Source organism: Silurus meridionalis, chromosome 7 (genome assembly GCF_014805685.1).
Source record: "Silurus meridionalis isolate SWU-2019-XX chromosome 7, ASM1480568v1, whole genome shotgun sequence".
NCBI classification, from domain to species: domain Eukaryota; kingdom Metazoa; phylum Chordata; class Actinopteri; order Siluriformes; family Siluridae; genus Silurus; species Silurus meridionalis.
This window is the reverse complement of record NC_060890.1, coordinates 3,180,655-3,207,438: the sequence shown is the minus strand read 5'-3', so window position 1 is coordinate 3,207,438 and position 26,784 is coordinate 3,180,655. Positions and strand designations below refer to the sequence as shown.

The 26,784-nt window shown below is 41.5% G+C and overlaps 2 protein-coding genes across 2 annotated transcripts in view; both read left to right on the top strand.

Annotated features, from left to right (window-relative positions):
- The first annotated feature begins 1,170 nt into the window (after positions 1 to 1,170).
- cops3 (COP9 signalosome subunit 3) lies at positions 1,171 to 13,002 on the top strand. Its single transcript, XM_046853756.1, has 12 exons — positions 1,171 to 1,364; positions 2,774 to 2,903; positions 3,716 to 3,828; positions 4,504 to 4,553; positions 4,712 to 4,804; positions 4,893 to 5,072; positions 5,263 to 5,403; positions 6,740 to 6,913; positions 7,001 to 7,087; positions 11,656 to 11,769; positions 12,467 to 12,547; positions 12,699 to 13,002. Exons 1-12 carry the CDS (start codon positions 1,310 to 1,312, stop codon positions 12,750 to 12,752), a joined length of 1,272 nt encoding a protein of 423 aa, XP_046709712.1. The 5' UTR covers positions 1,171 to 1,309; the 3' UTR covers positions 12,753 to 13,002.
- A 1,548-nt stretch (positions 13,003 to 14,550) lies between these two features.
- Positions 14,551 to 26,784, top strand: part of usp22 (ubiquitin specific peptidase 22) — a 38,985-nt gene continuing 26,751 nt past the window's right edge. Inside the window, 2 exon segments of the mRNA XM_046853755.1 lie at positions 14,551 to 15,265; positions 26,261 to 26,393. Of these exon segments, the coding sequence (XP_046709711.1) occupies positions 15,146 to 15,265; positions 26,261 to 26,393 (253 nt within the window). The 5' untranslated portion in view covers positions 14,551 to 15,145.

Genomic DNA, 26,784 nt, shown 5'->3' with positions numbered 1-26,784 from the left:
CTATATTTATTTTTGAGGTTATCAACTGTTCATTGATGGGGACTTTAACTGATCATAGGAACTGCAGTCCAAATCCACACCTTCTCATGGTTCTTGAGTTTAACTCCTGCAGTAATTTCATGGATCTTCAGGCTGTTCATGTGGAATTATTCTCAGCTGTAGCGAGTGGCCTACAGTTAGAAAACTTCATCCAGAAGTGGACAGGATTATTGTTTCCCTGTGCAACAGTGTGGTATTTGTTAATAAATAGTGAAAGTGTATTGTGTTTGTTCCCCTGGAGGGAAAATATTACAATAACATATAACTTTTTAATGAACATTAACATTATTTTAGTTTAAACAAAATAATATTCATGACTTTGGTCCGAATTTGGGCACCAAACTGGCAGAATGTGAACAATTATATAAATACAAACATAACGGCTTTTTTAATTGTCACATTCAGCATTTATTTCTTTAATGGTATCTAGAACACAACGTATTTGTGCAGGGCTACAGGCAGGGCCATGTCCTCACAGATCCAGGACATCAGCTTAATCCTGAGCTCTGTTTCCTCTCTGTGTGGAGTCTCTGTAAGTTCTCTGGTTTCTCTGGTTCTGAAAGTTCTCTGGTTTCCTTACAGCATGCTGGGAGCTGGACTGGAAACTCTGATCTGCTTGTAGATGTGTAAGATCCCTGGCGCTAAACTGAGATGGTATGAGATAGAAACCTTTAGAGGAACAGAATTCCAAAGGGAACCCGCACTCATGGGTGGCAACGAATGTCCATTCATTATAATTCTATTATTGTATGTTCAGTGATAACAGACTGTTGATTTATTTCAGTCTAAATCCATCTTCAAAGTTCTAAAGTGTATCAGTAACTTCATGGATCTTTAGGCTGTTGATGTAAAACCATCCCCAAGTGCACAGAGTGGTCTCTGGATTCACCTCCACCCTGACCAAAATGAGGTTCTTACAGAAGATGGATGAAAGGATCTACAGAAAAAGGTCCCACACTATAAAGCCCATGGTGTATAGGCTCTCTGACTGCTGCAGTAATGTGATATCTGTGCTTCCTGCAGTTTATAGAAACGTTCAGAAATGTTCTACATTCAGGAGATCATGTGAACCTTCTCTCTCAGCTCTGTAACACAACCAGCCCGAAATCTCGCGAGAATTGTAATGACGCAGTATCGCGAGAGTTTGGTGTCGGTTGGTGGCGGCTGAGGCCCCAGACCCGTTCGGAGCCAACCTGACTAGCGAGCACTTACTCCTCTGACACCTGAATGAAAACTGCTACAAGCGGCCTCTTCCCAAACCTGTAGAATCATGGCTTCAGCGCTGGAGCAGTTCGTGAACAACGTGCGGCAGCTTTCTGCTCAAGGTATGTACACAACTCACCCACATCCCGGGACATTCAGTGCTAGCAAACCTACTATAGTTACACCGCGTTATTCTTTCCCCACCCGTATTCAGACGAACACGCCTTCCGGGATTCATTTTTCTAGCGCTCGTGCGCGCATGCCACGCACTGATTGGTCCGCGAACACTTTCGGATTACCGATTATCCAATCCGGGTTGAGAAGGCGGGACCTACAAGAACGGGAAATACTGGTGTGGAAAACACACAGCTAGCTATTTAGATTGGGAACATGCTAACTGGAAGTGTTAGTGATCAGATTTGAGCTAGCATGGGTTAGTTTGTTTTTCTATAAAAAGTGAAATTACTGCGGAAACAGTCCAGTTTCATCACAGTTACTCAACAGGACGAGCTTTATAAACGTCGCGAAGTGAGAGAGCGAGCTAGCAGCATTAGCCCCTACTTAAAAACGAATAACATGCAGGATCTGTACATGATATGTTCATGACCCATACAGGATTCCTACATTATATGTACCTGATCTACAGAAGATCTACATGACCCCTGCAGGATCTGTACATGATCCCTATATTATACATGCCTAATACATACATGATCTCTACATGATCCAAACAGGATTCCTACACACAGGCAAGTGTCAGTGTTCCTTACAGACACCCAGAAAAATGATGTATTCTGAAATAAAAGCAGTTCTTGGTTAAAAGACATTTGGACTTCAATAAATTGAGAGCATGAGTGGAATCAGTTTTCCTGATTTCAGGTGGGTGGTGATGATAACAGTGTTGCTGTAAAAGCTGTGCAACTTCTCTCAGGAGAACACTGACTGACTCCAGGGACAAAATAAACAACAGAGAACCTGCGATTAATGTGTTTACACTCAAGTGGAATCGGACTGAACATCAGGGTGTGATACAGCAAAACACCGGAGTCATACACTTGCGAGTGTGTGAGTGTGTGTGTGTTGCCTGGGTCGGGGCATCCACTGCAATATAATCGCCAATTTTTCCAGCAGCTGTAGTGATAAATCTACACCCTCCAAGTCCTCAGTGTAAAGTGCCACGAGCAAATTTCCTCTGCAGGCAGTTTAGAAACGGATCATGGAATCTTACAATCAGTCCGAATCAGAGTCAAAATCAGAATCATCTGAGATGCGTGTACTTCTTCGCCTGTCACTCCATTAAACTCCATTAAAAAGTTTTTTGCTGTATGTTTTGTGTTTTTTCATACAGATGATTGACAGCTGGTCAATCAAACCAGCAGCACCTTTATCCCAGATCATAGTGTCGATCTGTCTTGGTGTAAATGTTATATATCATGACATGTTCAGCTTGTTTACACAGACATGTAAAGTCCTCCTGCTTGTGTGTGTGTGTGTGTGTGTGTGTGTGTGTGTGTTCTGTTCTCTGCTCTAGGCCAGATGACTCAGCTGTGTGAGCTGATCAATAAAAGTGGAGAGCTGCTTGCGAAGAACCTCTCCCACCTGGACACTGTGTTAGGAGCGCTGGACATCCAGGAGCACTCTCTCGGCGTGTTGGCTGTGCTGTGAGTCGCAAAACAGCCTCACACACCTTTTCTTTGTCTGAAACAAAAGCGGAGGGAAATCTGAACGATAGCTTTCAATTTATTCTTACATCCGATTACTTCTCCAGAGTAAAACACTAAGCACTAATTTGGCACTTTTGTGACTGAAATGGTAATTTAATGGCGAGTGTTTAGCATTGATCAGTGTGTTGCAGTCGTGCCATGCTTAGGTGCAAACAGAGCACATCTACATCAGAGCAGAAGTTCAGGAGACACTCCATTCAAATAAAGAAAAAAATCTTTTGGAGCTCCACTCGGACCTGCCAGAGATGTTCAGTGAGGGATTAACTTGCATTCCTTTAAACAAAACGGACGCGATTTATTTCGGGATGGGCGATTCCTTTCCATTTAGTTCAAATCTCCGTTTGAAGACAGTTGAAGACTTTGAGGTATCGCGATTTTTAATAACAATGTTGACCCACGCAGCCAATCAGATACATTGAAATTGCACCAATGGCAGAATAATGAAGAAACAATTGTCTGACCACATGATGTGATCACCTCCAGTGAAGGGAAATGTGAAGCTTCAGCATACAAGGGCATTCTTTACACTTGTGTGCTTCTAACCTTAGTTCCTAGAATTTGGTGGAGAAGTTCTACATTATCATGATTGGGTGTCCACAATCTTTTGGCTATATAGTGTATGTGGTTAGTCATGAGGTGATAGAAAATGAAACAAGCAAACATATTGTCAAAATGAAAACCGGTTGCCTGGTCTTTACCGTGTAGAAGTTGTTGCTGTGGCTGTTTACATTTCCTTTTGTGGTTTGTAGGTTCGTGAAGTTCTCCATGCCCAACATCCCTGACTTCGAGACGCTGTTCTCACAAGTCCAGCTCTTCATCAGCACTTGCAATGGAGAACACATTCGATATGCAACAGACACGTGTAAGTTTACACTCTTCTGCACCCTACGTGCTTTTTCTGTGAGATAATCAGCAAGTGTGCAGTTTTTTTTCCTAAGTAATGAAGGAACTTTGTCCTGGTTTTGATAGACACTTTCAGCTTGGGGTCTGAAAAAAAAACTCTGCCACAGTGCATATTAGACTATATTAGATATCAATTCGTCGAATTGTTGATTGCTGGAACTGTCTGCTATCATCACAAATCCATACCAATAGTTTTTCCAGGTTGCTTTATACAGTACGCGAGTTGCCACTAGAGGCGATTCACTGATTACTTTTAGTTTCAGTTTGAATGCATGTTGTTTTATTTTCCTAAATAATTTATTAATATATTCATATTTATTTCATTTAGTGCATTTTCATGTTTCGGTGCAGATTCAGTTCTACTACTATTTTTTACAATTTTACAGGGTTTTGTTTGTTTTTTGTTTTATTCATTTTTAAAAACTATCGATTGAATAATCGCTTATCAACCAACCTGATCGTTATACGATCCAACCTACTATCGGCATCGGTAAAACTCCATATCGGTGGTCCTCTAGTGTGTCTTCATATCACTTCTGTGTGTTTGGTAATCAGTGCTCTATACAGAGCACCACTGCAGGTATTCAGTATTTTACAGTGATTAGCTCCTGCTTTTCTCCTGTTTGTTTCTCAGTTGCTGGACTTTGCCATCAGCTGACTAATGCTCTAGTGGAACGGAAACAGGTGAAGGGTTTTAACGCTAACATATTTAGAAAGAGATAAAAAAGTGCTGAATTTAATTAAATGTTTGAATTGTACGACTGATGAAATCTATGGTCCTGTAGTCGGACCACTGATAACCGTCTGAATATAATCCTGATGTAGATGTTTTGCTTTCACAGCCCTTACGTGGTATAAGTATCATCAAACAAGCAATAGACAAAATGCAGATGAACACAAACCAGCTTACCTCAGTGCATGCAGATCTGTGTCAGGTAGGTTTGTACTGTAGAAAATTCACATACACTTCCTGTAATGTTTAACTGGACACAAATCGACAGAATTTATTTTGCGTCTTACCAGCTATGCCTGCTAGCAAAATGCTTCAAGCCTGCAGTTCCTTTCCTGGAGCTGGACATGATGGACATCTGCAAAGAGAACGGCGCGTACGATGCAAAGCACTTTCTGTGTTACTACTATTACGGAGGCATGATCTACACGGGTTTGAAGAACTTCGAAAGAGCACTGTATTTCTTTGAGCAGGTACCAAGTATCTCTGGTTTATTTGATATTATCCACATGATGGAAGAGAAAAAGACACGTTTTCCTCCTACTCTGTAGTGAGAATTGGAATGTTGTAGGTGGTTAGTAGCTTTATGATGAGGTTTTGTGTTGCTTTAGGGTACAGTCAGATGTCCCAAACACGAGCAAACTTTGTTCTTCTCCCCTTTAGGCTATAACCACTCCGGCTATGGCTGTCAGTCACATCATGCTCGAGGCGTATAAGAAGTACATCCTCGTCTCTCTCATTCTTCATGGCAAGGTGCAGCCGCTACCCAAATACACGTCACAGATCGTGGGCCGCTTCATTAAGGTAAGGCTTTTGGGGGGGGTGAAGTAATTAGGTCTTTGTGATTGTGTAAGTAGATGTATGTGATTTATTTTTGTCTAGACTGGTTTTTATCAGTGACTTTCTCAGTAGCTCAGTGCTTAAGACTGTGGGTTAATCATAAGAAGGTCATGGGTTCAAACCCCAGTATTGCCAAGCTGCCACACTTGGGCCCTTGAGCATGGCCCTTAACCCCTCTCCGGGCTTCCTAACATCGCTGGGATATACGAAGAAAGATTATGATTATGGTTCCTTCAACTACATGGATCTTCACCTGATTTAGCAAAGTTGTTTGTACATATTTGTCAAACTGAACAAAATTTTACACGCACATTTAAAAAAATTCTGATTTTGAAATACAAATTGGAAAATATGAAGCGTTTTCCAGAAACAGTTTTTGAGAAACAAAATGAAGCATGAAGAAGTGGAAGTTATGAACCAATTCTGTTATGACCCACAGCACATGAACCGGTCAAACCCAGTTAACTTTTCTTTTTCTCTCACTAAATAAAAAGTTGTGTTTGTTTTCATGAGTTCGTTTTGGGTTGATTTCTTGTTCTTTTTTATTTATTTGTTTGTTTATTTACTTCAATTCAAATTCAATTCTTTTTTATTTGTATAGCACTTTTAACAATGAACATTCATTTCGATTCTGCAGTAGTGTTTTTACTCCCTGCCCAGGTGAGGACTTGAGGATGTGTTTTCGATAGAGAACACTTAGTTGCCCTTGTGGAAATAAAAACTCACTCAGGAGCACGAGTAGCATATGTTATATAAGGTCATATTGTTTATAAGGTCATATGTTATATAAGGTCATATGTTATATAAGGTCATATGTTATATAAGGTTTTTTCTGTATTTGCACGATTTTTCTTCTCAATTTGATCTGTAAATTCTCATCAAAACATTTAACAAACAAAGCTGTAGGTTTCCGGGTTAGTAAACAAGGATCATTGTTAGGTGTTGTGGTTAAAGCTCTGAATTAATAGTCAAGTTGCCCCTTAACCCTCTCTGCTCCAGGGCAGCGTGTCATGACCGACCCTGTGCCCAGCTGGATAAGGTAAAGGTAAGGATGATGAAATAATGAGCAAAGAAGGAAATATGATGATCATCAATAGCTGATCTGCTGTGCTGAAGCCACCAGCTGTTCCTGTGAATATTATGAAGTGGTGCAGTCACACCTACTCTTTACGCCTTAGAAACACACCGTGTGACGCTTATACACTTTCATTGTTATTCTAGTGATAATTATCTTATTTTTCTGTTCTCTATGAACCTGGGGGTGTTTGCTAACTCCTTAATATCCTTTCTGTTGTTGTAGCCCCTCAGTAATGTTTACCACGAGCTGGCCCAAGTGTACACAACCAACAACCCGTCTGAGCTGCGCATCCTCGTCAACAAGCACAGCGAAACGTTCACACGTGACAGTAACATGGGCCTGGTCAAGCAGTGCCTCTCCTCACTGTACAAGAAGAACATCCAGAGGCTAACCAAGGTTCTTCTACAGCACAGTGTCACAGTTCGTTACGAGTGAAGTTACGTGCATTCTGGTTTTAAATGGTTTGATTTCTCTGTGATGTAGACGTTCCTGACGTTGTCTTTACAAGACATGGCGAGTCGAGTCCAGCTCTCAGGGCCCCAGGAGGCTGAGAAATACGTCCTGCACATGGTGAGTCAGCTACACCACCACCACCACCTTCATCATCCTCGTAGTTACATAACAAGCACTGCTGCTGGGCTCCTCAGTGAAATTACACCTGAATAAATTAAAATAAAGAATTATTCTAAGTAGTGGTGTAAAGGTACACAAAATTCACGGTTCGATACGTACCTCGGTTTTAACGTCACGATTCGGTTCGATTTCGGTACAGTTATTGGGGAAGAAACACGAAACATATAATGTATAATTTTTTTTTCATTAATGCAGTTTATTATTATTTAAATTATAGAATAATTATTATTATTTGTGATCATCAACATTTGAACAGTTTACATTTTTTAAACAATTTTAAATAAAATGCCTGCTTGGGTAAATATACAATAATATTTTATTATAATATCTAAAAAAAATTTAATAGAATTAATCTAATTAATGCAATACACTTTTTATTATATTGATTATATTGATTGAATAAATGAAAACATTAAATTAAATAGTTTACATTTGTTAGACCCCATTTGTGTAATACACGTGTGTTTGTGTGTTTTACATTTAATATGACATTTTCTAAAGATGTGATCTACTTAATTGTTTTTATTGCAGCAGACTTTAATAATAAATGTCTTCATTCCTTCCATCCTTCATTCATTCACTCTATCAATATGTGGAATTGTCAGGATTTTCTCCTTTTAAGAGAAATTCTTGAAGCTGGAAATAAAAGGCTAAAGTGTAACAAAGGCACGTGTACCGAACCGAAAAGCTCTGTAGCAACAAACTGCGCTACGAACACGTGTATCGTTACACCCCTAATACTAAATCATTTGGTTTCCCTAATAGAGAGTGGATTCTACAGCTAATATTACAGCATTCATATCACAATTCACTCAACAAGATAAAAAAAGTAAAATGAGATAAAATTGCATATCTCTAGTAAAACAACTGTAAAGAATTTGAACTATTGAACTATTAATTAAGCATCAGAAGTGCAGGTACAAAGGTGAGCAGATGGTTTTTGTCTTTGTTCAGGTGTCAGATGTGAAGCTTTTAGGAAAAGAACGGGTTTGTTTGTTATGTGACTGTACAGACCACCTGCGACACGTGTCCTGCCTTCATCAGTTCATTTACCACGTGACCACAACAGCTGCCTTATCAGCTGTTTTTTTCCTGCTCAGAGTCACGGTGGTGGAAATGCTGAACTTGCTTTAAAAAACCAAACAATAAACTGTGATCGTTCAGAAATATTGTGTTGGTACAGCCTACATTAATGACTGCAGGAGCAGGTGGAGTGGTCAGATCATGTGATCATGAGCAGGATTATTAACTGTTACTTGCTCCCCTCAGAATCCATGATGCAAATCCAGGGTTATGTGCCAGAAAAAAAACCTAATTGAATAATTGACAGTGCCATGCAAATCTCTCCTGACCTCTGACCACTTATCTCACATTACTGAATCACAATTGATGCTTTGAAGTTTTATTTTGTTCAATGTTATATTTTCGAACACTGGAACTCTAAATTACTTATTTCATGGTGACATTATTTTTTGTGTTGAGGAAAGTTTGTGAGAAATGAAAAACTTTCACACAGTAATATGTATCTGCTTTGCCTACAGTGATGAAGTAATATTGGCCAATTCTTCTCAGCAGATTTGCTCCAGGTTGCTCTGAGTGTTTGGGTGATGCTTGTCGACTGCACTTTTCTAACAGGTTCTCAATAGGAGTGAGTTCAGGACATTGATTGGGCCACTGTGGGACATTTTGTCTTTTTTTTTCTTAATCACTTTCCTGTTGCTTTGGCCTTGTGCTTGGGATCATTGTCCTGTTGAAAAGTGAATATTCTCCCAAGCTTCTGTTTTTCTGTAGTGAAATGAAGTCGGTTCTTTTGCAGTATTGTCCTATATCTTGCTCCATCCATTCTTTCTTTAGTTCATACAAGATGCTAAGTTCCTGCTGATGAGACACATCCCCACTGCATAATTCTGCCTCCACCATACTTCATGTATACCATGGTGTATTTTGGTCTTGACCAAAAAACCTTCTCCAGCTTTGCACCTGCGTCACTCACGTGTTCTGGCAAGCTCTAGATATCTTTCAAATGGCACTTTTACCCCTTCTTCTTTTTGCCTCCCTCCACACAGGCTCTTGATATAGTTGACTGGTGCACTATTACCTTTTGTGTTACAGTTTTAATGGACAGCTTTTTCTTGGCAGGGCCTGCATGATGTGGTGCAGCTTCCATTTTCTGATTATTGATCCAGCTGTGCTAACTTGGATATCCAAACATTCAGATAATATTTTGTTCCCTTTCCCTGATCTCTCATTTAAACTAACATTTTTGTTGGTCTGCATTGTGCTTCAGATTCCCAGCTTGATCTTTCAGAAACAGGGCTTTTAACCCTAATGATGTAGAGGTAGATGCCACTGGGAAAGTAATGATGTCTGTGTTAAGATAATTGCAATTCAATTAAATTCATTTATTTGTAGAGCATTTTCAACAATGAACAGTTTCACAAAAACAATTCGTTTTTCCAATATAGAAAAATATCTCATCCTACGATAATTGATTTGAATTCCAGTGTTTTAAAATAAAATATTGAACAGAATCCAGTTCTTTTATTATAACTGGAGAATTCCAAATTTCACTGATAAATCCCTGGTGTATCTGTTGATCTGTTGCCATGTGAACTGTTCCCACTTGAACACTGATAACTCTGGTCAGGGATGTTTGAGAGTTTTGTTTTTTATCAGAGGAAGAACTCATCCTGCACACAAATAGGATCATTTAAAATATTTAACGCTTTTCCAGATTGTTGCAGTCTTTTGCATGAAGTAGTTTGTTTGATGTAAGTGTAGCTATTAAATTATGTACAGAGCACTGCAGGGGTATTAAAAGAGCAAGGCCAAATCTTTTTCTTTTCTGTCTTTTTCTCAAAGATAAATGTGAAGCAAGAGATTAGAATTTCAGCTTTAATTTCCCGACATTTACATCTTGATCTGTGAAATATTTTAGGATATGGTACTAATCCCATACACGGTATCCCCTTCACTGTATAATCCCATACACTGTGTTCCATTACTGTATAATCCCATACACTGCGTCCTGTCACTGTGTAATCTCATACACTGCATCCCCATCACTGTGTAATCTCATACACTGCATACCCATCACTGTATAATCTCATACACTGCATCCCCATCACTGTGTAATCCCATACACTGCGTTCGATTACTATATAATCCCATACACTTTATATCCCATACACTGTGCCCTGTCAATGTATAATCCCATACACTGTGCCCTATAACTATAATCCCATACACTGCGCCCTATAACTGTATAATCCCATACACTGTGCCCTGTCAATGTATAATCCCATACACTGCGCCCTATAACTGTATAATCCCATACACTGTGCCCTATAACTGTATAATCCCATACACTGTGCCCTATAACTGTATAATCCCATACACTGTGCCCTATAACTGTATAATCCCATACACTGTGCCTTATAACTGTATAATCCCATACACTGTGCCTTATAACTGTATAATCCCATACACTGCACCTTATAACTGTATAATCCCATACACTGCACCCTATAACTGTATAATCCCATACACTGCGCCCTATAACTGTATAATCCCATACTTTGCGCCCTATAACTGTATAATCCCATACACTGTGCCCTATAACTGTATAATCCCATACACTGCACCCTATAACTGTATAATCCCATACACTGCACCCTATAACTGTATAATCCCATACTTTGCGCCCTATAACTGTATAGTCCCATACTTTGCGCCCTATAACTGTATAATCCCATACACTGCGCCCTATAACTGTATAATCCCATACTTTGCGCCCTATAACATGCTCACATGTACGTGTACGTGGTGTCAGTGATTCGCCTCTAGAGGCCGCTCTCCTCATGACAGCGGACCATAAGATGGAAGGGTTTTTAATTTTTATTTATTTAATTAATTTAATTTTTTTGCCGATAGTTCCAGCAATCAACTATCGACCTCTAGACAAAGTATAAAGCACCACCATACACAAACAGTTTAACAAAACCTGTTTTTTCTTGGGATATTAGAGTCTGCTAATACCCCATCTTTAAATCCAGTATTGAATAATGGAAGACCTAACCAACCACACCAACCAAGCAGTCCATTAGTGTGTGAGATGGTTCACATTCTGACAGTGAACTTTCCTAAAGTTAGCACAAAAAAAAAACCAGATTGATCCATCAGCACCAAGACCAAGGGGTTCCTTCAGTCACTGTGATCTTTCAACTAGTTCAAGTAGCCACTAGGGGCATCTTCATCCAGCCAAGCCTGGAGTCTCCATGTTGTGCTCTGACAGACGCAGTTGGACGTCAGGGTGAATTGAGCTACACTTTATAGGTTTCCCTCAAGTCCCTGAATTGTCAGGATTTCTTTTGGGATTCTGATTGAGTGCTTCTGTAACATTATGTACTTAGATGTTGGGAAGATTCTCTGTTTATTACTATTCACTTTATTTCATGCTAAGCTTGTGGGCGTTCTCTCCTGAACTGATCTTCTGTTCCTCACAGATTGAAGATGGAGAGATTTATGCCAGTATCAACCAGAAAGATGGCATGGTCTGTTTCCATGACAACCCTGAAAAATACAACAACCCTGCAATGCTCCACAAAATTGACCAAGAGGTGTGTAATAAATGTGTAAAGCTTTGAGTAGTCTGCTGCCTGGCTGAAGAGGAAAAGGGGGCAATGTCACACACACACACACCCACCCACACACACACACACACACAACACTACACGACACGACACTAATGACATACAGGTGTTAGAGGTGATGGTACAGTATGAGAATGACACTTTATAATGGACAATAGGTGGAATTAATAAGACATTTTAGATGCTACAGAATAATCTTTAATTATTATATAATAATATAAATTATATTTAGAATCTTTATAGTTGTAATAACCTTTTAGCCGTGTATTTTACTTACATCTTATTCGATGCTCTTCATTAGTTCTTATCTTCTAGTTCAACAGTGCCAAGATACTGATTAGTTTTCATGCCTTGAAGGTTATATTGGTTTTATCTTTTGTAACCAGCAGATGAACGGATGAATAGATTTTAGAATTGATACAAGCAGGATCAAGGTGACAGCAAGGTCAAATATCTGTAATATGTGTTCTTCAATTCCAGCCTTTGTGTTTGGAGAATTTTCATTTTGTTATTCCTGTTTCTTAAATCGAGATTCTGACCGTCCGTGCTTAAATATTATATACTGAACCCACACAGACGACTTTGCCGATCCACACCGACTCGGTCTGCTTTCAGGTCATGTCGAAGTTTCTTACATATTCTCGTTATTTGCTCATCACTCCAGATGCTGAAGTGTATAGAACTGGATGAGAAACTAAAGGCCATGGATCAGGAGATCACAGTCAATCCGCAGTTTGTACAAAAGGTACACAGATTTCTGTCATTTAAACTTTTTCTTTTATATATATATATTTTTTTACGCCTGATGTTCGTGTCTTATCCTGACAGGACAATACTACTTATGTTCCCTACTCAGTCCAGAACACTTGTCTTAAATTCCCTTTTATTTTCTTCAGAGTATGGGAACACAAGAAGACGATGTTGGCAGCAAGACATCATCCTACTCCTGAGGCCTCTGCCACAAACGTGGACCCCTGCAATGCTGAAGACCCATCATCAGGACGAATATCAGCCAATTGAGTATGGACTATATCAGAGGAAATCCTAAAATGTCTGCAATTATATATTTTTTTTCTTTCACAGCGCTCCCATACACACCAATCCTGTTTTGTCAGTGTTTTATTTATCAATATTGAAGTGCAAAACCACAGCTGCATTTATGACCGAAACAATAAAATGACTGGACTTCTTTGTTCGAAACGCTTGTCTGTAGATGTCTTCATTCTAATACACAATTCTAATTCATTTACTGAAAATGGATTCTTTTTTCAGTGAAACGTGTGCATATATTTCTTCTAGGTAGGATATATGAATAATGTTGTATAGTTTGTGAGTTCTGACCAGTGCGTTTTCTGACCATCCAACCAAACCTGAACATGCTGACATAATTGTACGCCTGCTAGATGCTGTGGCAAATTCGTAATCTGATTGGTTAAAGCAACATGGATTTCAGGCTAAAGGGTTCCCACCAATCCTGACTGTAAAGGGCTCTTGTCGTCCTCTACATCTGCCTCCTTTTAAAACCAACTGATATCCCCCATGTCCCTCCTCTGCACATGTCCAAACCATCTCATTTTCACCTCCCTCATCTTGTCTCCAAAACGTCCTACATGCGCTGTCCCTCTAATAAACTCATTTCTAATCCTGTCCATCGTCGTCACTCCCAACGAAAACCTCAACATCTTCAGCTCTGCTACCTCCAGCTCCACCTCCTGTCTTTTACTCAATGCCACTGTCTCTAATCCATACAACATCTCAGGTCTCACCACAGTCCTATAAACTTTCCCTTTCACTCTCACAGATACTCTTCTATCACAAATTACTCCTGTCACTCTTCTCCACCCACTCCACCCTGCCTGCACTCTTTTCTTCACTTCTTTAACACACTCTCTATTACATTGCACTGTTGACCCCAGGTACCTGAACTCCTCCACCTTCTCCACCTCTTCTCCCTGCAACCGCACCACTCCACTGCCCTCCCTCTCATTCACACACATGTACTCTGTCTTACTCCTACTGACTTTCATTCCCCTTCTCTCCAGTGCATACCTCCACCTCTCCAGGCTCTTCTCCACCTGCTCACTACTCTCACCACAAATCACAATATCATCCACAAACATCATAGTCCACAGAGACTCCTGTCTGACCTCGTCCATCAATCTGTCCATCACCACTGCAAACAGGAAAGGGCTCAGAGCCGATCGTTGATGCAGTCCAACCTCCACATTGGCACACCACTTTTGTCACACTGTCCTCATACATGTCCTGCACCACCTTCACATACTTCTCTGACACACCTAACCTCCTCATACAATACCACAACTCCTCTCTCCACCCTGTCAACACACTTCCATATGCATCCTTCACTGCAGATGGAACTTGTAGCACATCCTTCTCAGCTCAGTCCCTCTGCCTGGCCAATCGCTACAACATAGGCAGACTACTGGAAATAATTTAGTACATATTCATGGACAAGAATGTGTGTGAACGATTCCCACAAGAGCTGAAACTTTATTATGCTAAGAAGTTTACTATTTTATGTTTAATTGCTTCAATACGTGTATGTGTGTGTGTATATATATATATATATAAATTTTTGTGCTAATATATATTGTCATTATATATAATATACATACATACATCGATGGTGAAAGGGAGCGTAGTGACGGAAATGACGTCAGTAACATGGCGAAGTCAACTAGGTGTAATTGTAAAAAAAACATGAATTATTGATGTGAACATTAAAATAAAAGTTTCCCCTTGTTTGAGGGAAAAGCGGCCGGAACATGCCCTGGGCCCACACACTGTCCCTCCGCTGTACCGAACCAACACCGGAGCTTCCGGCAGAGAGGGGGGTGGGAGTAACATGATCGTGCATTTGAAGAGCAGCCCGCGCTGCCAATTAGGCCGCTTCATTATTAAGTAAAGGCGGGGCCTGAGACACAAATGACACAACCCTCAACCAATGGAAGACGCACGAAATGTGCCATCCACCAATCAGGCGGCGGCACCGTGAGGTTTGTGTCGCCCACGGTGTTCACTTGAATTCCAGTGCCGTCCATTAAAACATCCGACTTGGAAAAACGGCAGGTTTAAAGTGGCTCCGGGATTAAAACCACACCGCGGCGGAAGCGAGCAGATGCCGAGGACCTTCCAGGAATAAGGCTTACATCTCGCGGAGCTCTGCCGTATGAGTGAGGCACGCGTCCGGAGCAGCGCCGCGGCTGCCTGCAGAGCCTGCCGAAACGGAACAATCGCTGGATAATAATCGGTCGGTGTCGGTCGGCGGAACGCGGCTCCTGTCGCTGAATCTGCGACGCGTCTCGGATGCGATTGCGCAGCCATGGGTCCGGCAGGCTGCTCCCACGTGAACGGCTTCAAAGTGGAGAACTGGAAGCAGAACCTGCGCGTCATTTACCAGTGCTTTGTGTGGAGCGGCTCGGCCGAAACCAGGAAACGCAAGGTACAGACGCGCCTGCTCAGAGACACTGCTGACCCACCGGGCCACACACACACACACACACACACCTCTGTCCAGCTTCATAACTCCACTAATCAGAGTGATGCAACTTCCACCCTGTTTCGTTCACAGCCGTGTGTGTGTGTGATGGTGATGGGTTAGTGGTGTGTGTGTGATGGTGAAGTGGTGTGTGTGTGTGTGTGTGTGGTGGGGTGGGAGGTTATGATCACAGTCTGATCATTACAGCTGGCCTGCAGCCATGTGAGCCGCGATGTGCTGCCAGACTCTGTGTGTGTGTGTGTGTGTGTGTGTGTGTGTGTGTGTGTGTGTGTGTGTGAGAGAGAGAGAGAGAGAGAGAGAGACGCTCAGGTCTGTTACTGCAGATGAATAGTTTGCTGTATTGTAGTGAACCGCGTGTTTCATGCTGAAATCTGCGTCAGTCTCTGGGCTGAACCCGGTCACAGCCGCTCCCTCCTGCCTCCATCACACCGCCTCCATCACACCGCCTCCATAATGCCTCCATCACACCTCCCTTCTGCCTCCATCACACCTGCCTCCATCACAACTCCCTCCTGCCTCCATCGCACCTCCATAATACCTCCCTCCTGCCTCCATCACACCTCCTCCTGCCTCCATCACACCTCCATCACACCTCCTCCTGCCTCCATCACACCTCCCTCCTGCCTCCATCACACCTCCCTCCTGCCTCCATCACACCTCCCTCCTGCCTCCATCACACCTCCATCACACCTGCCTCCATCACACCTCCCTCCTGCCTCCATCACACCTCCCTCCTGCCTCCCTCCTGCCTCCATCACACCTCCCTCCTGCCTCCATCACACCTCCCTCCTGCCTCCATCACACCTCCATCACACCTCCCTCCTGCCTCCATCACACCTCCCTCTTGCCTCCATCACACCTCCATAATACCTCCCTCCTGCCTCCATCACACCTCCATAATACCTCCCTCCTGTCTCCATAATACCTCCATCACACCTCCCTCCTTCCTCTATCACACCTCCATCATGCCTCCCTATTGCCTCCATCACACCTCTCTCCTGCCACTATGCATTGCTCCTGCCTTCATCACCACTCGCTTCTGCACCTGGTCAGTAGATCGATGATGAGTTCCTTCATTTAAAAGTCCAGTACACAAAGACGGTGAAACCCGTCATCATTAACTCCAACACGCTGATGGTCATGATGGTTCAGAGTTTGTTGTTTTTACTGGTAATGGTTTCAGTCCTTCTCTTGGGTCACGTTTATATGCCGCATCTCCTGATCAGATAGAACTTTGATTAGAGGTGGAAATCCACACACACGTCCACACCGCTGTCTCACAGTGCAGTCAGAGACGAACAGACTTCAGACCACCAGTGTCGATTATATTCTCACTGTATTTTATTATGTAATAAAGATCAACATTTTAGAAAGATGATTTCAGGAATTAATACGGCTGAAAATGAGGAGACATGAAAATATATATATATATATATATATGTATGTGTGTGTGTGTGTGTGTGTGTGTATGTGTATATATATATATATATGTATAATGTATATGTATGTATATATGTGTGTGTATGTATGTGTGTATGTGTATATATATATATATATATATATATATATATATATATATATATATATATATGTATGTATATATGTATGTATGTATGTATATGTATGTGTGTAGGATTTCCTGTTATAGAGGTGACGGTGAGAGATGAGGTGCAGGTGTAGATCTGTAATAATCTACGATAGTAAAGGTTGGACTTCCTCTACAGCATCTCACTGCATCTACTGATCTGAGTCAGTGGCACTGTGGCTGTGAACGAGTGTGATGTCGAGGTACATTAAGTCACCAAACCACGTTTCTCATCATCTTCCATCAAAGGCTGAGGGAGTGTTTGCTTGATGGCTGTGAGGATGTCGACTAGATGCTCTGAGACATTGGCATTGTTTCCAGAGAAAAAGGCAGGAAGTGGCCTTTGGGGAGAAGGAACGACTCCACGGGATGCAGAAATCACTGTGATCATGTGCAGGGTTTATGCTGCTCTAATGCTCAGTGGAGTGTGAGCTGGAACATCACCCATCCATCTCCTGCCCCACTCTTACCACAGGCCACGCCCACACAATTTTGATTGGGAATAGAGCGCTTGGTATACGTTTCAATTTCAAAGCTAGTACCATCATCAGCAGCAGCAGCTTTGGTGAAGATCACTCACAATTTTTTCGACCCTATTGTTCAACACTTACACCTTCCTGTGCTCGGAAGTGGAGAAGAGAGTGGGATGTAGGAGGTCTGACCACAATCCATGCGTGATCCAGCACTACCTCTAAATCCCATTTAGCACTATACAGTGGTGAGGTGAGTAGCATCAGCTGCATCACATCTCCAGGGTCCTCAGTTCATCTCAGTCTGTTGTTTGGTCTGTTTGGAGTTTTGCATGTTCTCCACATGCCCATGGTCTCATTCAGTGGTTGTTCAGTTTCCACCGTATAGTTTAGGTTTCGACCAATTTATCGTCCGGCCGATTAATCGGGTCGATGTTTGGGTTTTTAATATTTTTTTACGAATCTGTATCAGCTGATTGTGCGCAAATTAGGCCGATTATTAGGCTGGTGCATCTGACGCACTGAAACCGTGCGTGTACGTTCACGCTTGCGTGAGAGAACAGAAATCTCTCATACCAGCAGGTGGCAGTAGTCTGTGTTCAGCATCCAAGCAGTGAAACCGGACTAGTGAAAACTGTAAACTAAAGTCCACCTGCGGCGATCAATACTAACTGACTCGTGTTGCTGTTTTCAATCATGTCTGCTAAGTAGCAAAGAACAGCAAAAGTGGGTGCTATTCTTTTCTCATGTGCTCATTCGCTCAGCTAAATAGCCAATCAGATCCCGTTTATCAGCCCTGATTTCTACATATCAGTATCAGCCAGATCTCCATACTTGAAGACTCCTGGGTAGGCAAATATTATATTTCAGATATAATGGGGTCATCAGAACACATCTGTGTAAGACGGGGTCTTGTTTTGGGGTTTACTCGTACTCGTAGTAAAGTAAAGGATATTGGGTGCACAGATAAAGCAGTAGACGCCAAGAATTGCAGAGGAAATGCTTCCAACCCTGTTGATGCTCACTGGATTGTGCTGCTGTGTTCAGTTCACTTTGAAAACGGATTCTGGATTTATGCTCAGTGTCTTTTCCGGACAACTTTTTCACCTTTCCACATTCAACTTGTGGAAAACATGTCCGGTATCGTAGATGCGTCAGATTCCAATGTAGTGATGTCACAAAAAATCGTTTCTGTTACTGAACATATTAAATAGAAAAGAAAAAAAACTGTGACGACTTTTTCTGGTAAAGAAAGTAATGAATGTTATTTTTAAAGCAAGAAACCCAATGAACACAATTCAGCTGCATCTCCCGCATACATCATCTCTAGCAAAGCATCGATAAAATAAACCCGGCTTTTTCCAGGGGATTTGAAATGAAGGCAAATTTAAGTGTACAGGAAAGAAAACGTAAAAATGGTTCATGTTTTGCACGGGTTTTATCAGAACTTTTCCTCATGATGTCCAGCTTTCTTCGAAAAGTCCGTCTTGTAAACGTCCTTGTAAGTGTGTCTGCCACAACTCATTGTGGAACGAAAAAAATAATAATTCAATCCACACAAATATATTTGAGATTGTACAGTTTGCTACAGATGCGGTTTGCAAACTCTGACTAGTGCGCTTTCTGACCATCCAATCAAAGGACGTGAAAATGCAGATGTTACTGGACGCTTTCTAGGAGCCTCGAAGTGACCTGATCGCAGTCTGAAGCGTTTTTTCAAAACCATCAATCAACATGGATTTAAAACAAGAACCCACGCTGTTTTTCTGTCGCTCCTACGGCAACACCTGATGCGACGGCTGTAATCTGATTGGATAGAAACCCTACCGTAGACAGACACTTAAACACTTCACAAAACTCGTGGTTACGGTACGTAGCTCAGTTCTGAAGTCTCGCTTCAGCTTAATTTCGGTGCGTTCGGGGGGGAAAAATGCAAAACATCAAATTGCTTGTTTTTTATTAACACAGTTTATTATTAATTAACATTAGAAACAAAATAATAGAAAAAAAAGGAATAAATCAAATATTATAATTGGAAAAATGAAATTAAATAGTTTAATAGTAACCCCATTTGGGTAAAACAGGTGTGTGTGTGTGTGTGTGTGTGTGTGTGTGTGTTATAAGATATGATTTTTAAGGATATGATCTACTTAAATGTTCTACTTCTTACAGCAAACTTCAACAAATGTCTTCATTCCAGGTTTGTTTTACGAGAAAACCGATGGATGGATGTTGTTTTGTCCCTGATAGTGAGAAACTGTGACTCATAAGTCTGTCAGAAAATGTTATTTTACCTATTAAACCTTATTTAACCCTGAATGAAAGAGCTTCATGATGATCTTGATTGGGTTTTGGAAGCTCAGGTGGACCAAACAGCCCAGTGTGGGTTCATTGGGCAGGTCTGTATTTAGGGTGTCGGGTCTGTATTTCTGTATCGGCTGCATGGCGTTTGGGCATCATTAGGTTTTTATGAAGTACCTGCTGCCATGACACGTCGCTGCCATGGTTACCGACATTACAGGAAATTGACGGAGTGAAAACGAGTAAGAGAAAGGACTCTGAAATAGATCACAAGTCGTTGCAGAGAAAACTAATGTATCGACCACCTCTGAAGACACACGTGCTAATCATGTGTAACGTGTAGATTTGGACAGAATGTAGGAATAGATCGAGAGGGTATCAATTACCTGATAACTAGGTTGGATCGTGCTCGCCAATAGCTAATCAACCTAGATTGAAAAAAAAAAATTAAACACATAAAATAGAACTGAACTTTTCAAAAAAAAAAAAAAAATGAATTGTTAAAATTTGTGCTAAATGAGATAAATCTGAATGTATTTATTATAATAATAAATATTGAGGAAAGAAAAAAGAGTGAATTCAGACTGAATCAAAAAGTAATACTTGAAATAAATAAAAAAAACAGTTCAAAATGAATAAAGAAAGACACTTCAAATAAACAGCACGACAGTGAGTTTGCTTCTAGAGGTCGGCCTCTGAAGGCCCGCAACCTGGAAAAACTATCAGTATGATATGATCAGTATTTTTGCCAATATCTCCAGCAATTAACTACGGGTTGACCTGTAGTATCGATGAAGGTCTAAAGTAAGCTATGACCGTTAATGATGTTAGTTTGTGTGGGATTGTATGGACTGGATTTCTTCCAGCTTTCTTGAAAAGTCCGTCTTGTAAACGTCCTTGTAAGTGTGTCTGCCACAACTCATTGTGGAACGAAAAAAATAATAATTCAATCCACACAAATATATTTGAGATTGTACAGTTTGCTACAGATGCGGTTTGCAAACTCTGACTAGTGCGCTTTCTGACCATCCAATCAAAGGACGTGAAAATGCAGATGTTACTGGACGCTTTCTAGGAGCCTCGAAGTGACCTGATCGCAGTCTGAAGCGTTTTTTTTCAAAACCATCAATCAACATGGATTTAAAACAAGAACCCACGCTGTTTTTCTGTCGCTCCTACGGCAACACCTGATGCGACGGCTGTAATCTGATTGGATAGAAACCCTACCGTAGACAGACACTTAAACACTTCACAAAACTCGTGGTTACGGTACGTAGCTCAGTTCTGAAGTCTCGCTTCAGCTTAATTTCGGTGCGTTCGGGGGGAAAAATGCAAAACATCAAATTGCTTGTTTTTTATTAACACAGTTTATTATTAATTAACATTAGAAACAAAATAATAGAAAAAAAAAAGAATAAATCAAATATTATAATTGGAAAAATGAAATTAAATAGTTTAATAGTAACCCCATTTGGGTAAAACAGGTGTGTGTGTGTGTGTGTTTATAAGATATAAGATTTTTAAGGATATGATCTACTTAAATGTTCTACTTCTTACAGCAAACTTCAACAAATGTCTTCATTCCAGGTTTGTTTTACGCAGAGAAAACCGATGGATGGATGTTGTTTTGTCCCTGATAGTGAGAAACTGTGACTCATAAGTCTGTCAGAAAATGTTATTTTACCTATTAAACCTTATTTAACCCTGAATGAAAGAGCTTCATGATGATCTTGATTGGTTTTTGGAAGCTCAGGTGGACCAAACAGCCCAGTGTGGGTTCATTGGGCAGGTCTGTATTTAGGGTGTCGGGTCTGTATTTCTGTATCGGCTGCATGGCGTTTGGGCATCATTAGGTTTTTATGAAGTACCTGCTGCCATGACACGTCGCTGCCATGGTTACCGACATTACAGGAAATTGACGGAGTGAAAACGAGTAAGAGAAAGGACTCTGAAATAGATCACAAGTCGTTGCAGAGAAAACTAATGTATCGACCACCTCTGAAGACACACGTGCTAATCATGTGTAACGTGTAGATTTGGACAGAATGTAGGAATAGATCGAGAGGGTATTAATTACCTGATAACTAGGTTGGATCGTGCCCAATAGCTAATCAACCTAGATTGAAAAAAATTAAACACATAAAATAGAACTGAACTTTTCAAAAAAAAAAAATGAATTGTTAAAATTTGTGCTAAATGAGATAAATCTGAATGTATTTATTATAATAATAAATATTGAGGAAAGAAAAAAGAGTGAATTCAGACTGAATCAAAAGTAATACTTGAAATAAATAAAAAAAACAGTTCAAAATGAATAAAGAAAGACACTTCAAATAAACAGCACGACAGTGAGTTTGCTTCTAGAGGTCGGCCTCTGAAGGCCCGCAACCTGGAAAAACTATCAGTATGATATGATCAGTATTTTTGCCAATATCTCCAGCAATTAACTACGGGTTGACCTGTAGTATCGATGAAGGTCTAAAGTAAGCTATGACCGTTAATGATGTTAGTTTGTGTGGGATTGTATGGACTGGATTTCTTCCAGCTTCCGAAAGATAGACTGGCATCTCATCCGGAGTGCGTTTGTGCCTCTTGCTCAGGAATGAGCTGCTTCACGTGTGATTGCTGCCATGGCCAGGAGCAAAAGAGGGTTTATTTTCTAAAATAAAATTTCAGCTTTGAGAGTAAAGTCACTGCTTTGGACCTCAAATTTCCTCTGTGCTCTTCTGCAGCATCTCAGGCCTTGTGAAAGCCTGGTCAGATCCTACCAGTAAATCAGGGATTCTCACCTCCCCATGTTACGGCTCATCTATTTATTAACGGCTCCACTATTACCCGTTAATCATTGTTCACGAGCAGCCCATGCGGTATCGACGGTGTTATACGATTGTTCCGCCAGCCAGCAGTAATTCATCTCTCTTCCAGCTGCTTGCTATTTTTCATGTTTGTACAAAACCACAGACTGTCGTCAGGATGTATAGACCAGGACCGCCTTACTGCGAGGGGCCAACATTATAGAGCTTCAGATTGAATTTATGGAGCAAGACATTGAAAAGGCCTATGGCTGCCTGAAAGGCTTTCCAAAGGCTCAGTAGACATTTAAATCAGCAGAACTGAGAGATTCATGCAAACGCTGAAGCCTCGGCTCAGGTTCACTTCCGAAAAATGCATTTTTTATGAAACGAACTCTAATGATCGGTTGTCAAGGCAATGGTTTGGCTCAATTAATTTAAGTGAAAAATAGATTTTTAAACCCGGCAGGCTGCAGGTCCGAGTGGCAGTGTGAAATCTGGAAAGATTGTGTGCTATAACATAGCAGTAGTTGGCTCAGGAGCTAGCTGATGTCTGTAGCTTGTTCAGCTCCATAAACAATCTTGTAATATTCGTGCAAACCGCAGAATAAATTTGATTTGAATAACGTTACCTGGAGTTTAGAGGTCGACTGATACCAATAGCTCGGTTAGATCGTACTGTCCGATGTCCGATGAATTGATTTTAAACTCGATACCGGATAAAAAGAAACAAACGTAACACACTACGTAAAATAGTACTGAACACGCTCGTCTGTCTTGTATAAACAAAAAGCACATGGCATCAGCGTTCACCTCTAGAGGGCGCAGATTAATCGCTCATCATAAACAATCGCTAGTTGCAGCCCTAATATGTTTTTTTGCCAATAGCCGATAGTTCCAGCAATCAACTATCATCAAACTGAACTCTACTGGAGGTTTCATGTTTTTTCTTCACATCCTTTTATGTGCAGATCGCATAGAAACGCAAGTGAAATGTTGAAAAGCTGTATAGTTTAATCCTGAGTAGCCGTCTGATTGGCTCTCTGTGTTTCCCTGGATACAGTATAGAGAAGATTGAGGTGGGAGTTTGCTAGCTAGCTATCATGTGAGACTTACACTAGCAGACTATACTGTCCTGTGTAGCATTGTGCTTTGTTTTCCGGTCTGATGAAACAGTCACAATATTATTACACCATTAACTTAAAGCTGAATATACAGTCAGGTTGCCGTTTGTTTGGTAATGTAGCAGTTCAGAGTTTGTTCTTCAAACCCTAAAATTGAAGCAGGATTGTTTTCTTGCATCCTGAACTCTGAAACTTGAACTAAGTCCACACACACACACACACACACACACACACACACACACACTGAGAGCCACCATCTCATTGTAGTGCTGTGGCAGAAAGGGGTCCAAGGCTAATCGTTGCCGTCTTCCCCATTACACTGCAGTGTTTCTTTTGGCGTTGCAGTTTCAACCCTTCTTCTCCTGCTTACTACTTCTCCTTTTCCCTCCTCACACACCATCTCTCGCTCTCCTCCTTTGTTCTTTCATGCCTCTCTCCTCCCCTGACTTTGTTTATCACCCACATGCCTCCTACTCTGTCTATGATGTAGAAATGCAGCATCTGATCGCTGATTGGGTGTTTGGTTGCCGCAGAAACTTGGAGCAAGAGTTTGATGAGGCAACCGCAGCCTCCATTCTTAAACAGCCGAGTGTTTCTCATGAAGCCGCTAATAAACATGCTGCATTCCTATTCAGAATCGCCAGAAATAATCAAGATCAACTGACCGCTCCTGCAGAGGGACGTTCTAAAGATGTTCTAATGACTTGCTTTAACAGCGCTGGGTTTGTAGGCGTCGTCTGTGATAATATTTCTAACAATCTGAAGGGAGGAAAATGGAAAAATGTGCACTACTGGGAGGAGTTTTAAATCTGAAGAAACCAAACCACTGAAAACAATAAGCACAAAAACCCAGAGAGATTCTGAGGATAACAGACAGACAGACGGCAGGACAGGCAGGTAGACAGACAAATGAATGCACAGACAGGCAAGTGGGTCACAGACAGACAGGCAGATGGACAGACAAACATTTGGATGGACAGATTTCAGGTATTATTAACATATAATCAAAGTCTTTAAGTCGACTGTAGGAAAGACTGAGGTCTTCAAATGGAGATCATTTCAAATAGATCATAAACTTCACCTTCAAACCCACCACCATCAAAGCAGGTGATCACAACATGTTCTGGACGTGCTGCTCAGATGAAATGTTTGTCAGGATTGAATAATCTGATCTGGAGAAGAACTGAGGTTTAGAGAGATCTGTTGGTCTCAGTCTCAGCACATGACCTGATAATGTTCGGCATGGTTCAGTCATGCAGGTGCACTCATTCTGTCACTTCTCATTCGCCAGCAGCAGCAGCGCTCACGCTCCCTAAAGGCCTCGTTATGGTATTGTTAAATTTCATCACAATTGTTCGAGAGCAACCAAAAATTAAAGCCTCGAGCTTCGATCGTCTTTTAGAACAAATAGCAGCACTTCAGCTGAGTTCTTGCTTCTGTTTTTGCTGCAACTTCATGAGAGGAACATTGTACAGTTTTTCTCACACTTCAGAATGACAGACAGATACTGACTGGCTGAGAGACAGACAGACAGACAGACAGACACTGACTGGCTGAGAGACAGACAGACAGACAGACACTGACTGGCTGAGAGAGACAGACAGACAGACACTGACTGGCTGAGAGACAGACAGACAGACAGACACTGACTGGCTGAGAGACAGACAGACAGACAGACAGACACTGACTGGCTGAGAGACAGACAGACAGACACTGACTGGCTGAGAGACAGACAGACAGACACTGACTAATGCGCTTTAATGCTTTCATGGTCACTTATCCTTCAAGTCATATACACTGAAACTGGGGGGAAGCGGAGGTCAAAAAGTTGTGTTGGGTTTCACTTGGACTGGTGACTGGAGTTTTTAAACTGGTTCTGTTCAATAAATCGTATCTTGGGGTTGTCTCACTCTCTCACTCTATCTCTCACTCTCGTTCTCTCTCTTACTCTCTCTCTCACACACACACACACACACTTACTCCCTCTCACACTGTGTGTGTGTGTGTGTGTGTGTGTGTGTGTGTGTGTGTGTGTGTGTGTGTACGTACGATCGGTAAATAGGATTTGAACAGAATACTGATGTGTCCTGCCCTTGAGTCTCCACAGCAGTACACATCAATACCTCATCAAATAGAAGATTAACACACAGACATATGGACGGATGGATAGAGGAGAGGGAAGGGTGGAGTGAACAGATAGACGTAATGGGGGTGGATGCAGCTTGAATGGAGTCATGTATAGTTCCTCCAGCATGGTGCTTGATATTGGACACGTGATGTGAAGATTGAATTCGATGAGAGAAAGAAATGCAGAGTCATACTGCAGCACGGATCTGTGAGGTCAGTGAAGTGGTCTGTACATGGACATGATGATTGTACAGGGGTGTGTGTGGGGGTGGGGTTGTGCTCACTTAGTATGCATGTTTACTGATCTCACATTACACCAGGCCTTTCTATCTGCACATCTTGCTGTCTTTCTGTCTGTCTGGCTTTCTTTCAGTTTTGCTCTCTCTCTCTCTCTCTCTCTCTCTCTCTCTCTCTCTCTCTGTGTGTGTTTGTCTATCCATCTCACTGTCCGTCTCATTGTTCACCTTTTTCAGATTGTTTTTAATTCTCAGTGTGTGATTGATGTTCTCTCTCTCTCCCCCTCTCCCTGTTCTCTCCAGGCGAAGTCATGTATATGTCACATGTGTGGTGCTCACCTGAACCGGCTGCACTCGTGTCTCCACTGCGTCTTCTTCGGCTGCTTCACGAAGAAACACATCCATGAGCATGCCAAAACCAAGAGACACAACTTGGGTAAGAGAGCATTTAACACACAGGATATACAGCTATCACACACACACACACACACACACACACACACACACATTAACATGATCAACCCATGTGGTATGCGATGCTCGGATCGAGCCCTCACTGTGAAATCAGATTTCAGGGAACCTGTAGTTTTTACAGCGAGTTGTGTGCGAGTTCTCATTTTGCTCTCGAGCTTCGAGTAGATCAGAGGCCTATAATTATCTCCTCTTTGCTAATGAGTGGGGACGTCCCTGTCCACCAACAAACCAACAATCCACATAAACAGACTGAGAACTGAGTAATTGTGTAGTGCTGTGTCCCTCTGTGTGTGTGTGTGTGTGTGTGTGTGTGTGTGTGTGTCCCTCTGTGTGTCCCTCTGTGTGTGTGTGTC